The 13,955-nt window shown below is 51.3% G+C and overlaps 1 protein-coding gene across 2 annotated transcripts; it reads left to right on the forward strand.

The window, feature by feature from the left end:
* Nucleotides 1-1,642: 1,642 nt before the first annotated feature.
* Nucleotides 1,643-12,896, forward strand: LOC140396734 (beta-microseminoprotein-like). 2 transcript variants are annotated; one of them, XM_072485481.1, is made up of 4 exons: nt 1,643-1,884; nt 3,569-3,662; nt 12,318-12,420; nt 12,581-12,896. In XM_072485481.1, the coding sequence occupies exons 1-4, from the start codon at nt 1,870-1,872 to the stop codon at nt 12,690-12,692; spliced, it is 324 nt and encodes a 107-aa protein (XP_072341582.1). In that variant the 5' UTR covers nt 1,643-1,869; the 3' UTR covers nt 12,693-12,896. The 2 variants fall into 2 exon arrangements, with proteins under 2 accessions (XP_072341582.1, XP_072341583.1); XM_072485482.1 differs by having other exon boundaries at nt 1,644-1,878.
* The last annotated feature ends 1,059 nt before the right edge of the window (nt 12,897-13,955 follow it).

Here is a 13,955-nt window from a genome sequence, read left to right on the forward strand (position 1 = left end):
GTGGAGGGACTCGAAGCCCCCGAGTGTAGAGACCTGGGTTAGTGACATGGCTGGGTTTCTCAGTCTCGAGAATATAAAGTTCGCCGGAAGAGGGTCAATGGTCGGGTTCACCCGGAGCTGGCAGCCGTTCGTCAACTTTCTCGGGGAAAATGAAAATGTCGGCAGAAGCAGCACTCTGAAGGGGTGGGGGGGAGGGGGGTGGGGGTGGGGGGGCGCGGGGTGGTGGGGGGAGTGCGGGTAGGTGCCAGATGGTTGAAGTGCGTGAAGATTGGGTCCGATGGAGAAATGTTCATCTTACCCTGTTAATGTTAATGTTTTTGTTATTGTTATAAAAGTTTTGCAAATACATTAATAAAAATATTGTTTAAAAAAAAACAGGTCCGGGCAGCGGGCGGCCAAGGTGGTCGTCTGACCTGACTGCCTGCCCCTCGACCGCAGCTACATTGACGGCCAGGTGTGCCTGAGAGAGCGCAGGTGGAGTCAACTGGCACCCTCAAGAACCTCCATGCCCAGTGGGCACCGCGGGGGCTGAGGCGCGTTATCAACCCTCTCAATCACCACCTGCTTTGATGTTTTCAGTTTCATCTGTGATTTGCTTTTGTTTAAGGCCGCATCCCTTTCAGGGGCCGCCCCTTTTGCTTCGTCCCACCGTTTATTTGATTTCAGTTGGTTAATTGATAGGGTCACCCAGCTGACCAATCCAAAATCCCCTCCTCAGCTGCAGTGTTGAAAAGGTTTTGCCAGCTTCGGGGAAATTCAGCGTCCATTTGAGGGCTTTGCATGCCTGAGCACCCCCTCGCCACAGCCCACTGAGAACCTTCTGAAAGCTTCCTTGTGATGGAAAAAGGTCAGGTGACCTTTGGGGGCCATTTTTAAAGCTCATTGGGCGCGTTTCGTCCCAGAAGCCCTGGAGGTCTAGACATTTACCGGTGTAGTTCGCGTCTCCTCGTCCTCCTGTGTTCATCAGCAGATGTGAATCCTCTTCTCGATCGCAGAGAAACCTTCAAACACAGGTCACTGACCAGAATCTCTTACCATGTTCACCGCAGCCTTTCAAGTGCACATTTCCCAAAGTGCACGTTTATGAGAGGACGTGACGTTTCCCTTTGGTGAAACTTCCCATTTTCCAACCTCTTCGGCGTTCCCACGCTTCCCAGAGGATATCCACGAAGACAGGCCCACATCCTGACTGGAAGATTCGACCAGCATCTTTTTTGACTGGGTTTGCTGCTCTTTCACCGTGAAGCCATGGGCTCGAACCCTTCGCAACCCCCCCGCCCCCCCACCCCCTCACCACCCCCGGCAAGGAACTGGAGCCCATCGCCTGGCCTCGCTGACACCCCTAGTGCAGCGCTGAGGGACTGCTGCATTGCCAGTCCTGGCCTGTGGGCGCGAGACGGCATTCTTTTTGACGAAGAACTTTGGAGGTTTTTTTTCCCTGTGCTCTGCGTAATGTTCACCCTTCAACCAGCATTAAAGACAGATTGTCTTGTCATTGGGAGTACAATGTTCCAAAAAGAGCACAACTTTTACTGAGATAACAGTGAGCTCGCTTCACAAGCACTTGTTTGGCTTTGGGACATTGTCGGGTGGTGATATCAGTCCCTATATAAGAGCACGTTATTTCATTCCTCGCACTGGCTGGAGGGCACCTTTCATTTCTCTTCAGTTCCCGACGAGGCAATAGAGGCTCCTCCGAGATTCATGTTGCAGGCGTTGTTCTGATCGGGAATTGAAAAATTGGGAGGAAGTTCACTTCTGGACGTCGACCATCGATGCAGATTAGCTGAGATCCTGCGAAGACCATCAGGGACAGAATTAAGGAGGATCTCCCACAGGGGTCTTGCTGAAGATTCATCAGCAGCGATCATGCCTCAGGTCAGAGTACGTTTCCATTCCACACTTACACACGTCTGCGGTAGCTTTATAGCACCGTTTGAGCTCGTATCACCAGATAGTCCACATGGCGGGGTCAGAGGCAAAGCTTCAAACCCTAGTCAGGCCAGTTTGCGGGGGGGGGGGGGGGGGGGGGGGGTATGAGGAGAAACCTTCTGCGCACAGAGGGTGGTGGATCAGCAAAGGCAGCTCCCTCAGTGAGGCGACGCAGGGCTCTCAGTGCCCCTGAAACACTGTGCCACGAATGGAAAACTGGTCCCACAGTGACTGTGTGAGAGCAAAGAGGAACCCAGTGAGAATTCTGCAGGGCACTGTGGGACTGAGGTATTCCTCCTCTCCCGGAAGGGAACCTAATCCCCGCCTCAATGAAAACAATGTAGGCAGCATTTCTTTATTCCCTGATGAGAACGTGTGCAAATGGGGATGAGCAACATGCCCATCAAGAGTTAAAAAGAAACAAAACAACAAAAGGACTCCCTCAGTTCCGCAGTGCGAGTGTCAGCCGGGATATTTTTGACAAGGTGCCACACAAAAGGTTGCTGCATAAGATAAAGATGCATGGCATTAAAGGGAAAGTAGTAGCATGGATAGAGGATTGGTTAATTAATAGAAAGCAAAGAGTGGGGATTAATGGGTGTTTCTCTGGTTGGCAATCAGTAGCTAGTGGTGTCCCTCGGGGATCAGTGTTGGGCCCACAATTGTTCACAATTTACACAGATGATTTGGAGTTGGGGACCAAGGGCAATGTGTCCAGGTTTGCAGACAACACTAAGATGAGTGGTAAAACAAAAAGTGCAGAGAATACTGGAAGTCTGCAGAGGGATTTGGATAGTTTAAGTGAAAAGGCTAGGGTCTGGCAGATGGAATACAATGTTGACAAATGTGAGGTTATCCATTTTGGTGGGAATAACAGCAAAAGGGATTATTATCTAAATGATAAAATATTGAAACATGCTGCTGTGCAGAGAGACCTGGGTGTGCTAGTGCATGAGTCGCAAAAAGTTGGTTTACAGATGCAACAGGTGATTAAGAAGGCGAATGGAGTTTTGTCCTACGCTGCTAGAGGGATGGAGTTTAAGACTAGGGAGGTTATGCTGCAACTGTATAAGGTGTTAGTGAGGCCACACCTGGAGTATTGTGTTCAGTTTTGGTCTCCTTACCCGAGAACGGGTGTACTGGCGCTGGAGGGCGAAAGCAGAACTAGGGGGCATAGCCTCAATATAAGGGGAACTAGATTTAGGACTGAGTTTAGGAGGAACTTCTTCACCCAAAGGGTGGTGAATCTATGGAATTCCTTGCCCAGTGAAGCAGTTGAGGCTCCTTCGTTAAATGTTTTTAAGATAAAGATCGATAGCTTTTTGAAGAATAAAGGGATCAAGGGTTATGGTGTTCGGGCCGGAAAGTGGAGCTGAGTCCACAAAAGATCAGCCATGATCTCATTGAATGGTGGAGCAGGCTCGAGGGGCCAGATGGCCTACTCCTGCTCCTAGTTCTTATTTCTCGATTTGAATCATGGCATTCTGACCCGCGGATAGGGGATGGGAGGGGGTGGCCACGGGGCGACCGTCTAAGGCGACATCAATGGGATTGTTTTGAGAGGAAGGTGAAGAGGAGAAAGGACAGGACACGGTTTCTCTTTTTCTTTTTCACCCTTACCTCTTTATCTCGACAGAAGGTCTTCGTGTGCCTCATTCTCCTTCTCTTGACCATCGACTTGTGTGACTCTGATTGCAAATTTGTCATGAAAACAGAAGCAGGTAAATCAGGTAAGTCCTTGAATTAAATTCTTCAACCCCCCCGCCCCCACCGCACACCCTTGGATTTCCTCAGGGAGATACCGCCACGTTTTAGAGAGAGGGGGGGGAAGAGAGGAAGTGTGGAGACCCCACACCGCTCACTCGCTTCTCTAAAGACAGGAAAGCAAATCTTTTTGAAGTTATTCGGTGCCGGGAAAGTGGCAGCCCACTTGCGCAGGCAAAGATGCCACAAACAGCAAGGTGCTCATGGCCCAAATCACCTGTCCGTGCGACGTTGATTGAAGGATAAATATTGGTCAACTCCGCGGCCCTTGTACAAAACAGTGCCAGGTGGTCTTTCATGGTCAGCAGTGAGGGCCTTGCTTTAATGGCTCACCCTGAAGATGGAACGTGCTGTTCATTCCAATAGTTGTACGTTGAGGCAGAATGAGTCTGACACAAACATGTCCTTTCTTTTTTTCAAATTTATTATAAATTTAGAGTACCCAATTATTATGTTTTTCCAATGAAGGGGCATTTTAGCGTGGCCAATCCACCTACCCTGCACATCTTTGGGTTGTGGAGAGGCGGTGGTACAGTGGTGTTATCACTGGGTAATAATCCAGAGACCCGAGACAACGGTCTGGGGACCCGGGTTCCAATCCCACCACGGCAGGTAATGGAATTTAAATTCATAGAACATAGAACATAGAACAATACAGCGCAGTACAGGCCCTTCGGCCCACGATGTTGCACCGAAACAAAAGCCATCCAACCTACACTATGCCATTATCATCCATATGTTTATCCAATAAACTTTTAAATGCCCTCAATGTTGGCGAGTTCACTACTGTAGCAGGTAGGGCATTCCACGGCCTCACTACTCTTTGCGTGAAGAACCTACCTCTGACCTCTGTCCTATATCTATTACCCCTCAGTTTAAAGTTATGTCCCCTCGTGCCAGCCATATCCATCCGCGGGAGAAGGCTCTCACTGTCCACCCTGCGTGAAGAACCTACCTCTGACCTCTGTCCTATATCTATTACCCCTCAGTTTAAAGTTATGTCCCCTCGTGCCAGCCATATCCATCCGCGGGAGAAGGCTCTCACTGTCCACCCTATCCAACCCCCTGATCATTTTGTATGCCTCTATTAAGTCTCCTCTTAACCTTCTTCTCTCCAACGAAAACAACCTCAAGTCCATCAGCCTTTCCTCGTAAGATTTTCCCTCCATACCAGGCAACATCCTGGTCAATCTCCTCTGCACCCGCTCCAGCCTCCACGTCCTTCCTATAATGCGGTGACCAGAACTGTACGCAATACTCCAAATGCGGCCGTACCAGAGTTCTGTACAGCTGCAACATGACCTCCCGACTCCGGAACTCAATCCCTCTACCAATAAAGGCCAACACTCCATAGGCCTTCTTCACAACCCTATCAACCTGGGTGGCAACTTTCAGGGATCTATGTACATGGACACCTAGATCCCTCTGCTCATCCACACTTTCAAGAACTTTACCATTAGCCAAATATTCCGCATTCCTGTTATTCCTTCCAAAGTGAATCACCTCACACTTCTCTACATTAAACTCCATTTGCCACCTCTCGGCCCAGCTCTGCAGCTTATCTATATCCCTCTGTAATCTGCTACATCCTTCCACACTATCGACAACACCACCGACTTTAGTATCGTCTGCAAATTTACTCACCCACCCTTCTGCGCCTTCCTCTAGGTCATTGATAAAAATGACAAACAGCAACGGCCCCAGAACAGATCCTTGTGGTACTCCACTTGTGACTGTACTCCATTCTGAACATTTCCCATCAACCACCACCCTCTGTCTTCTTTCAGCTAGCCAATTTCTGATCCACATCCCTAAATCACCCTCAATCCCCAGCCTCCGTATTTTTTGCAATAGCCTACCGTGGGGAACCTTATCAAACGCTTTGCTGAAATCCATATACACCACATCAACTGCTCTACCCTCGTCTACCTGTTCAGTCACCTTCTCAAAGAACTCAATAAGGTTTGTGAGGCATGACCTACCCTTCACAAAGCCATGCTGACTATCCCTGATCATATTATTCCTATCTAGATGATTATAAATCTTGTCTCTTATAATCCCCTCCAAGACTTTACCCACTACAGACGTGAGGCTCACCGGCCTATAGTTGCCGGGGTTGTCTCTGCTCCCCTTTTTGAACAAAGGGACCACATTTGCTGTCCTCCAGTCCTCTGGCACTATTCCTGTAGCCAATGATTACATAAAAATCAAAGCCAAAGGTCCAGCAATCTCTTCCCTGGCCTCCCATAGAATCCTAGGATAAATCCCATCAGGTCCCGGGGACTTATCTATTTTCAGCCTGTCCAGAATTGCCAACACCTCTTCCCTACGTACCTCAATGCCATCTATTCTATTAGCCTGGGGCTCAGCATTCTCATCCACAACATTATCTTTTTCCTGAGTGAATACTGACGAAAAATATTCATTTAGTATCTCGCCTATCTCTTCAGACTCCACACACAATTTCCCATCCCTGTCCTTGACTGGTCCTACTCTTTCCCTAGTCATTCGCTTATTCCTGACATACCTATAGAAAGCTTTTGGGTTTTCCTTGATCCTTCCTGCCAAATACTTCTCATGTCCCCTCCTTGCTCGTCTTAGCTCTCTCTTTAGATCCTTCCTCGCTACCTTCCATCGCCCCAACCGAAACTTCACACTTCATCTTCACATAGGCCTCCTTCTTCCTCTTAACAAGAGATTCCACTTCCTTGGTAAACCACGGTTCCCTCGCTCGACGCCTTCCTCCCTGTCTGACCGGTATATACTTATCAAGAACACGCAGTAGCTGATCCTTGAACAAGCCCCACTTATCCAGTGTGCCCAACACTTGCAGCCTACTTCTCCACCTTATCCCCCCAAGTCACGTCTAATGGCATCATAATTGCCCTTCCCCCAGCTATAACTCTTGCCCTGCGGTGTATACTTATCCCTTTCCATCATTAACGTAAACGTCACCGAATTGTGGTCACTGTCCCCAAAGTGCTCTCCTACCTCCAAATCCAACACCTGGCCTGGTTCATTACCCAAAACCAAATCCAACGTGGCCTCGCCTCTTGTTGGCCTGTCAACATATTGTTTCAGGAAACCCTCCTGCACACACTGTACAAAAAACGACCCATCTATTGTACTCGAACTATATCTTTTCCAGTCAATATTTGGAAAGTTAAAGTCTCCCATAATAACTACCCTGTTACTTTCGCTCATATCCAGAATCATCTTCGCCATCCTTTCCTCTACATCCCTAGAACTATTAGGAGGCCTATAAAAAACTCCCAACAGGGTGACCTCTCCTTTCCTGTTTCTAACTTCAGCCCATACTACCTCGGAAGAAGAGTCCCCATCGAGCATCCTCTCCGCCACCGTAATACTGCTCTTGACTAGCAGCGCCACACCTCCCCCTCTTTTGCCTCCTTCTCTGAGCTTACTAAAACACCTAAACCCCGGAACCTGCAACATCCATTCCTGTCCCTGCTCTATCCATGTCTCCGAAATGGCCACAACATCGAAGTCCCAGGTACCAACCCACGCTGCCAGTTCCCCTACCTTGTTTCGTGTACTCCTGGCATTGAAGTAGACACACTTCAAACCACCTACCTGAACACTGGCCCCCTCCTGCGATGTCAAATCTGTGCTCCTGACCTCTATACTCTCATTCTCCCTTTCCCTAAAACTACAATCCAGGTTCCCATGCCCCTGCTGCATTAGTTTAAACCCCCCCAAAGAGCACTAACAAATCTCCCCCCCAGGATATTTGTGCCCCTCAGGTTCAGATGTAGACCATCCTGTCTGTAGAGGTCCCACCTTCCCCAGAAAGAGCCCCAGTTATCCAAAAATCTGAATCCCTCCCGCCTGCACCATCCCTGTAGCCACGTGTTTAAATGCTCTCTCTCCTTATTCCTCATCTCACTATCACGTGGCACAGGCAACAACCCAGAGATAACAACTCTGTTTGTTCTAGTTCTGAGCTTCCATCCTAGCTCCCTGAAAGCCTGCCTGACATCCTTGTCCCCTTTCCTACCTATGTCGTTGGTGCCAATGTGGACCACGACTTGGGGCTGCTCCCTCTCCCCGTTAAGGACCCGGAAAACACGATCCGAGACATCACGTACCCTTGCACCTGGGAGGCAACATACCAAACGTGAGTCTCTCACGCTCCCACAAAATCTCCTATCTGTGCCCCTGACTATAGAGTCCCCAATTACTAATGCTCTGCTCCTCTCCCCCCTTCCCTTCTGAGCAACAGGGACAGACTCCGTGCCAGAGGCAATTCAATGAAATATCTGGAATTAAAAGTCTAATGACGACCATGAAACCACTATCGATTGTCGTAAAAACCCACCTGGTTCACGAATGTCCTTTGGGGAAGGAAATCTGCCGTCCTGACCCGGTCTGGCCTACACGTGACTCCAGACCCACAGCAATGCGGTTGACTCTTAACTGCTCCCTCGAGGGCAATTAGGAAAGCCCACGTCCCATGAACGAATACAATCCTGGGTGTTCTGATGCAGTACAGTCTTCACATGAACACCTCCAACAATGCAGGGGAGATTACTCTCCCATCAGTCAACCTGAGAACAATCAGATTACCTGGTCACAATGACATTGATGTTTGTGGAAACGTGCTGTCTCCAAATTAACTGGACAAATTGGAAAGGCCATGATTGGCTGGAAAGTACTTCAGTGTGAGAGGTGCTCGATGATTGGAAACCTTTTTGCTCCAAGCACAATTCTTCTTTGACGTGGCAGAGATAATGAGTGTATTTCGCTGTCTTATTGCACACACAACATTGCCATTCTTCAATGATACTTATCATTGGAATCCCCACAGTGCAGAGGGACGCCATTAAGCCCATAATGTTTACACCGAACTTTTGAAAAGAGCACCCTACTTTATCCCACGCCCTGCCCTATCCCGATAATCCCTTTACCTAACCTCCGTATCTCTGGGCACTCGGGCAACTTCAGTGCAGCCTATGCACCGAACCTGCACGTCTTTTGGGACTGATGGGAGGAAACCGGAGAGGTTGAATAAACTCGGTTTGTTCTCACTGGAACGACGGAGGTTGAGGGGCGACCTGATAGAGGTCTACAAAATTATGAAGGGCAAAGACAGGGTGGATAGTGAGAGGCTTTTCCCCGGGGTAGAGGGGTCAATTACTAGGGGGCATAGGTTTAAGGTGCGAGGGGCAAGGTTTAGAGGAGATGTACGAGGCAAGTTTTTTTACACAGAGGGTAGTGGGGCCTGGAACTCGCTACCGGAGGAGGTGGTGGAAGCAGGGACGATAGTGACATTTAAGGGGCATCTTGACAAATACATGAATAGGATGGGAATAGAGGGATACGGACCCAGGAAGTGTAGAAGATTGTAGCTTAGTCGGGCAGCATGGTCGGCACGGGCTTGGAGGGCCGAAGGGCCTGTTCCTGTGCTGTACTTTTCTTTGTTCTTTGTTCACCTGGAGGAAACCCACGCAGACACGGGGAGAACGTACGAACACTACACAGACAGCTACCCAGGGCCGGAATTGAACCCGGAGCCCCGGGGCTGTGAGGCAGCAGTGCTAACCACCGTCCCACCGTGCTCCCCATTTAATTGAACAGTTGGGGGGCTTTACAATAATGACATTCTGCCACTTGAACTGCAACAAGAGGGAACGTGATTCGATTGCATACTTCAGGGGCCCCACACACAGGAACATAAGACTTAGGAGCAGGGGAAGGCCACTCGGCCCCTCGAGCCTGCTCCTAGCCCTGCTCCGCCATTCAATAAGATCACGGCTGACCTGGATGTGGCCTCAACTCCACTCTGCCGTCTGCCCCCTCCTAATCCTCAACTCCCTCGCCGGAAAACCTGTCTGATTCACCCCATGGGTGTAGCCCCAACCTGCTGAACCTTTCCTTCCGAGATAAAGCCCCTCGTCCCAGGAGTCAGTCGAGTGGACCTTCCCTGTCACGTTATTGGTGCCTGAGGCGGAACGGCGGCACAACGTCGCTCATTGCTGGTAGTGAGGGAGTAAATAAACCAATACACACCACCACACTGACTGGGCAAACCTGGCAGGGTCACAGGCAGGGCAGCAGGAGTGGGCACCAAGGTGGCAGCTGGAGTACAATGTGGGCAAGTGTGAGAAAATCCAGAGGATTAGAGAAGCAGAATATTTTTTGCTCCCTCTGTTTAAGGAAGGATACACTTGCGTGAGAGGTTGGGCGGTCAACGTTCAAGCCCGTCGGTCCATGATAGTAATGAAAGGTGCAGAAGGTTCAAGGGGTAATATGGCCTCCTGCTAGTGTTCTACACGTGTGTGTGTGTGCGTGTGTGTGTGTAAATGTGAACTCAATGGGTTTCACCCACACACTGACTGACTCAGAGTGTCAGAACGCTGTTGGTTGGGGGCGACACGGTGGGCGCAGTGGTTAGCACTGCTGCCCCTCACCGCTGAGGACCCGGGTTCGATCCCGGCTCTGGGTCATTGTCCGTGTGGAATTTGCACATTCTCCCCGTGTCTGCGTGGGTCTCGCCCCCACAACCTAAAAAGATGTGCCGGGTCGGTGGATTGGCCGCGCTAAAATTGCCCCTTAATTGGAATAAAATAATTGGATGCTCTGAATTTATTTCGAAAGAGGACGGTTGTTGTTGTCAGTTGCCATCTGCAGCCCTCAACACTAGAGAGCAGCAGTGTGTTGACAATAAAAAGAGTTGCCGGCCACGGGAGAAGGGGCACAGCAGCAGACAGGTTTCCCGACAAGATCTTCCCGGACTTGGCCACTCTGTTTGAAGGGGAAAGGGGAGTGTTTGCGAGGGACAGGGCCAAAACATGGCGGCAAGCCTGGCTTCACCGAGATTGGGCCGCCATTTGCAACGGGCCCCCCCCCCCATCCCAAACTGAAGTTAACCCCCCCCCCCAGAACCACGGACATCGGGACTCGATTGCCAGCATTGCTGCCATCCAAAGTCCCACAGGGTCTCCCTATCGGCCCTGCCCCCTTCAGGCCACACCCCTTCGCACTCCCCCCTGGCGGTGCCAAAACGGCTACCAGGGGGCAGTACCAGCTCACTCCCCTGCCATGTCCCCAACTACCCGAGGGCAACAATAGCCTCCAAGCACCCCAACCCCTCCCTGGGTGTGGTCACCATGCCTGGTCTCCGTTTCCGGCGATCATTGGCGGCCCCTGCTGCTGCTACGTCACGCCGGCAGGTGGGAACATTGCGCGTTCCCGGAAGATTCCGTGTTGAGACGATTTTGAATATTCATATGAACGGCAATTGATTTTGTGCCCTCGCTGGGCGTGAACCCGATTGGGGGGGGGACGGACGATACAATGGAATGGTTTCTAAGGACGGGATTCTTCCGCCGCAGGATTGCCACGGGCAGAACGCGGACCGGGAATTTCTGGTCGCCGGGTAGGCGCAGCCGGAGAATCCCACCCCAAGTGTCGTTTGTGACGGGTTTGTCTGGGAGTCTCTCCCCTGCTCTGTTGGCGAGTTCCCCACCTGCTATCTCAGCACACTGAGTCACCTTTCGCGGGCCCCGGGGACTTTCTCTCCAGGCGAGCAGGCACTTAGGGAGGGATTCTGGCTCCCAGGATCTCCCAACTTGGGAACCGGGCAGTGCCAAGGTACCTGGTGTCTGGGGGAGAGCCAGGGAGGGCAGCCTGCCCTGTCCCTGACCACCCAGGGCTCTCCAATGGCCTGGGAGACATCCGCCCTCCCCCAGGTGCCGTTCCGAAAAGTGAAGACTGCCACACCTGTTACTGTGGCAAGGTGACTGCCACCTGCTGTACAGAGTAAGTTGCACATTCTCCGTGCTCTCCCCCTGGCCGATACCGGGAGCCAGTTAGATCCGGCGTTGGCACGGTTCAGTGGGTTCGCAAACCAGCCGTGCCAGATCGCAACACCTCACAAGACCTGGTTAGGTCTCGCAGGGTGTCACGGCCCGCGGGGAGCCCAGGGGAGGGGGCCTCCTCCAGCACCTCCGGGCTGTGTCCCGCTCCGATTCCGGGGAGACAAGGCCGGTAACATCTGCTGGAATGGCCGGGAACGTCGCAAACTGTTTGGCGCCCGCACAAATCCGGTTTCGGGCCTGTTCCCGGATTCTCACCACATGCCGGGATTTGTGCCCCCCGTGACTTTAAAATGGAGCTGTGCCCAAAGTTAGACAACCCCGCTCCCTCCATATCAATGCCTGTGAGGCCTCTCTGCTGTGCGGCCTTCGCAATGCAACGTCCTGCAGGTATGGTTTTAGAATTGGCCGTCAAGGCAACAGCAATAATAACTTTACATTGACACAGCACCTTTCACAAGGTGGAACCTCCCAGGGTATTTCACAGCAGGATGATCGAACAAGATTTTGTATCAAACTACATACGGAGCGCGTATGGCAGAGGTAAATTAATGGGTTGTGAAGGATTGCTGGCTGGAGGAGTTTTCATTGCAGGGAAAGATTTGAAAACCAGGGATGGGAAGTTTATAATCTGGATGTTTTTTGAAGTGGGAAGCGGGAGGGAAACGTCACTCACTGTACAGAGGACGTGCGGGTAAAAGGTGTCCATCCTGAATGAAGGTCAGGGCTGTTTGGGGGCAAGTCGGAAAATGGCTACGTTAACGGTGAGCTTCCTGTTCGCAGACTGCATGGACGGTGGGATGTCCTACAAGGTTGGAGCGATGTGGAAAAGTGAAGACTGCTACACCTGTTACTGTGGCAAGGTGACTGCCATCTGCTGTACAGAGTAAGTTGCACGTTCTCCGTCCTCTCCCCTTGGTTCTGTACTGTCCGCCTTGGGCACTGACCCAGGATGTCTGGTGATGTTGCCGAGGTGGGAAACAGTGATGGTGTGAACGTGGGACTGTGATGAACTAATGCCGTTGTCCTTTTCTCTCCTCTGCCAGCTATTCCCAAGTCCCAGATGTCCCAAGTAACTGTGAGGCCATCTTTGACAAGAGGCTTTGCAAGTACAAGGTCTATAGTAAAGACAACCCTGACATCCTCTGTGAAGTATGAGCCCTGGAGCCAGGCTGACCTGAATGTGAAGATACTGCACCGGGATTCCATCAAGCTGCTTTGTCCTTGGTCTCCAGCCCTTGGGTCATGGTACAACTGACCAGTGCCACCCACCAATCACCATCTGGCAGCATGTTGTAATCTCATTCAATTCCTGTCAAAATCTTCCATTCGTTTCAATAAAATGCATTCAGTCAGCCTCAACTCACATCCAAATAGGATTGAGCCGCGTATGTTTGAAAGCTTTGCGTCAAAACCTCAGTGGCCTGTTCAACGTCTGTCCCTCAATCAATGTGGCCTGCAGGGGGGGGAAAAGTTAAAAAGATGCTTTGGTCTTTGTGGAGCCTTCGATCGCAGGAGGGTGTGGACGGGCTGGTCAGACGGGCTGATCAGGGGCAAATGGAATTCAATCCGGATCAGTGGGAGGTGATACGCTTGGGCAGGACCAACAAGGCGCGGGAATACAGGATAAACGGCAGGACACTGGGAAGGATCAGAGGGAGCTTGGTGTGCATGTACACCCGTCCCTTAAGGTAGCAGAGCAGGTGGACACGGGGGTTAAGAAGGCCTGTGGTAAACTTGCCTTTATTAGCCGAGGCCCAGAGTTTAAGAGCAGGGAGGGGTTATGCTGGAACTGTATAAAACGTTGGTTAGGCCACAGCGAGAGTATTGTGTGGAATCCACATTACAGGAGGGATGTGATCGCACTGGAAAGGGTGCAGAGGAGAGTTACCAGGACGTTGCCGGGGCTGGAGAGTGTTAGTTATGAAGAGAGATTGGATAGACTGGGGTTGTTTTCCTCGGAGCAGAGGAGACTGAGGGGGGAGGGGATTGAGATGTATAAAATTATCAGGGGCACAGATAGAGTAGACAGGAAGAAACGTTTCCCCTTGGTGGAGGGATCAATGACCAGGGGGCAGAGATTTAAGGTGAGGGGCAGGAGGGTTAGAGGGGATGTGAGGAAAAACCTTTTTACCCAGAGTGGGGGGGGGGGGGGGGGGGGGGGGGAGTCTGGAACTCGCTGCCTGAAAGGGGGGGTGGAGGCAGAGACCCTCAGAACATGAGAGAAGTATTTAGATGTGCGGTCCCAGGGCAGGCAAGGCTGTGGGCCAGGTGCTGGGAAATGGGGTTAGACGGTTCGGTGGTTGTGTTTCACCAGCGCCGAGGTGCTGGGCTGAGGGGCCTTTTCTGTGCCGCAGTCTGTGACTCTGCACCAGGGCGGAGTCAGGATTCAGAACACTGCCGGGAGAGGGGCGGCCGTGC

Source organism: Scyliorhinus torazame, chromosome 20 (genome assembly GCF_047496885.1).
Source record: "Scyliorhinus torazame isolate Kashiwa2021f chromosome 20, sScyTor2.1, whole genome shotgun sequence".
In the NCBI taxonomy this organism is placed as follows: domain Eukaryota; kingdom Metazoa; phylum Chordata; class Chondrichthyes; order Carcharhiniformes; family Scyliorhinidae; genus Scyliorhinus; species Scyliorhinus torazame.

What these genes read in the sequence shown, in the direction of transcription:
- LOC140396734 (XM_072485481.1), top strand. An exon ending in AACAGAAGCAGGTAAATCAG is followed by an intron (nt 3,663 to 12,317) that starts GTAAGTCCTTGA and finishes TCCTGTTCGCAG; the next exon opens with ACTGCATGGACGGTGGGATG. An exon ending in ACTGCCATCTGCTGTACAGA is followed by an intron (nt 12,421 to 12,580) that starts GTAAGTTGCACG and finishes CTCCTCTGCCAG; the next exon opens with CTATTCCCAAGTCCCAGATG.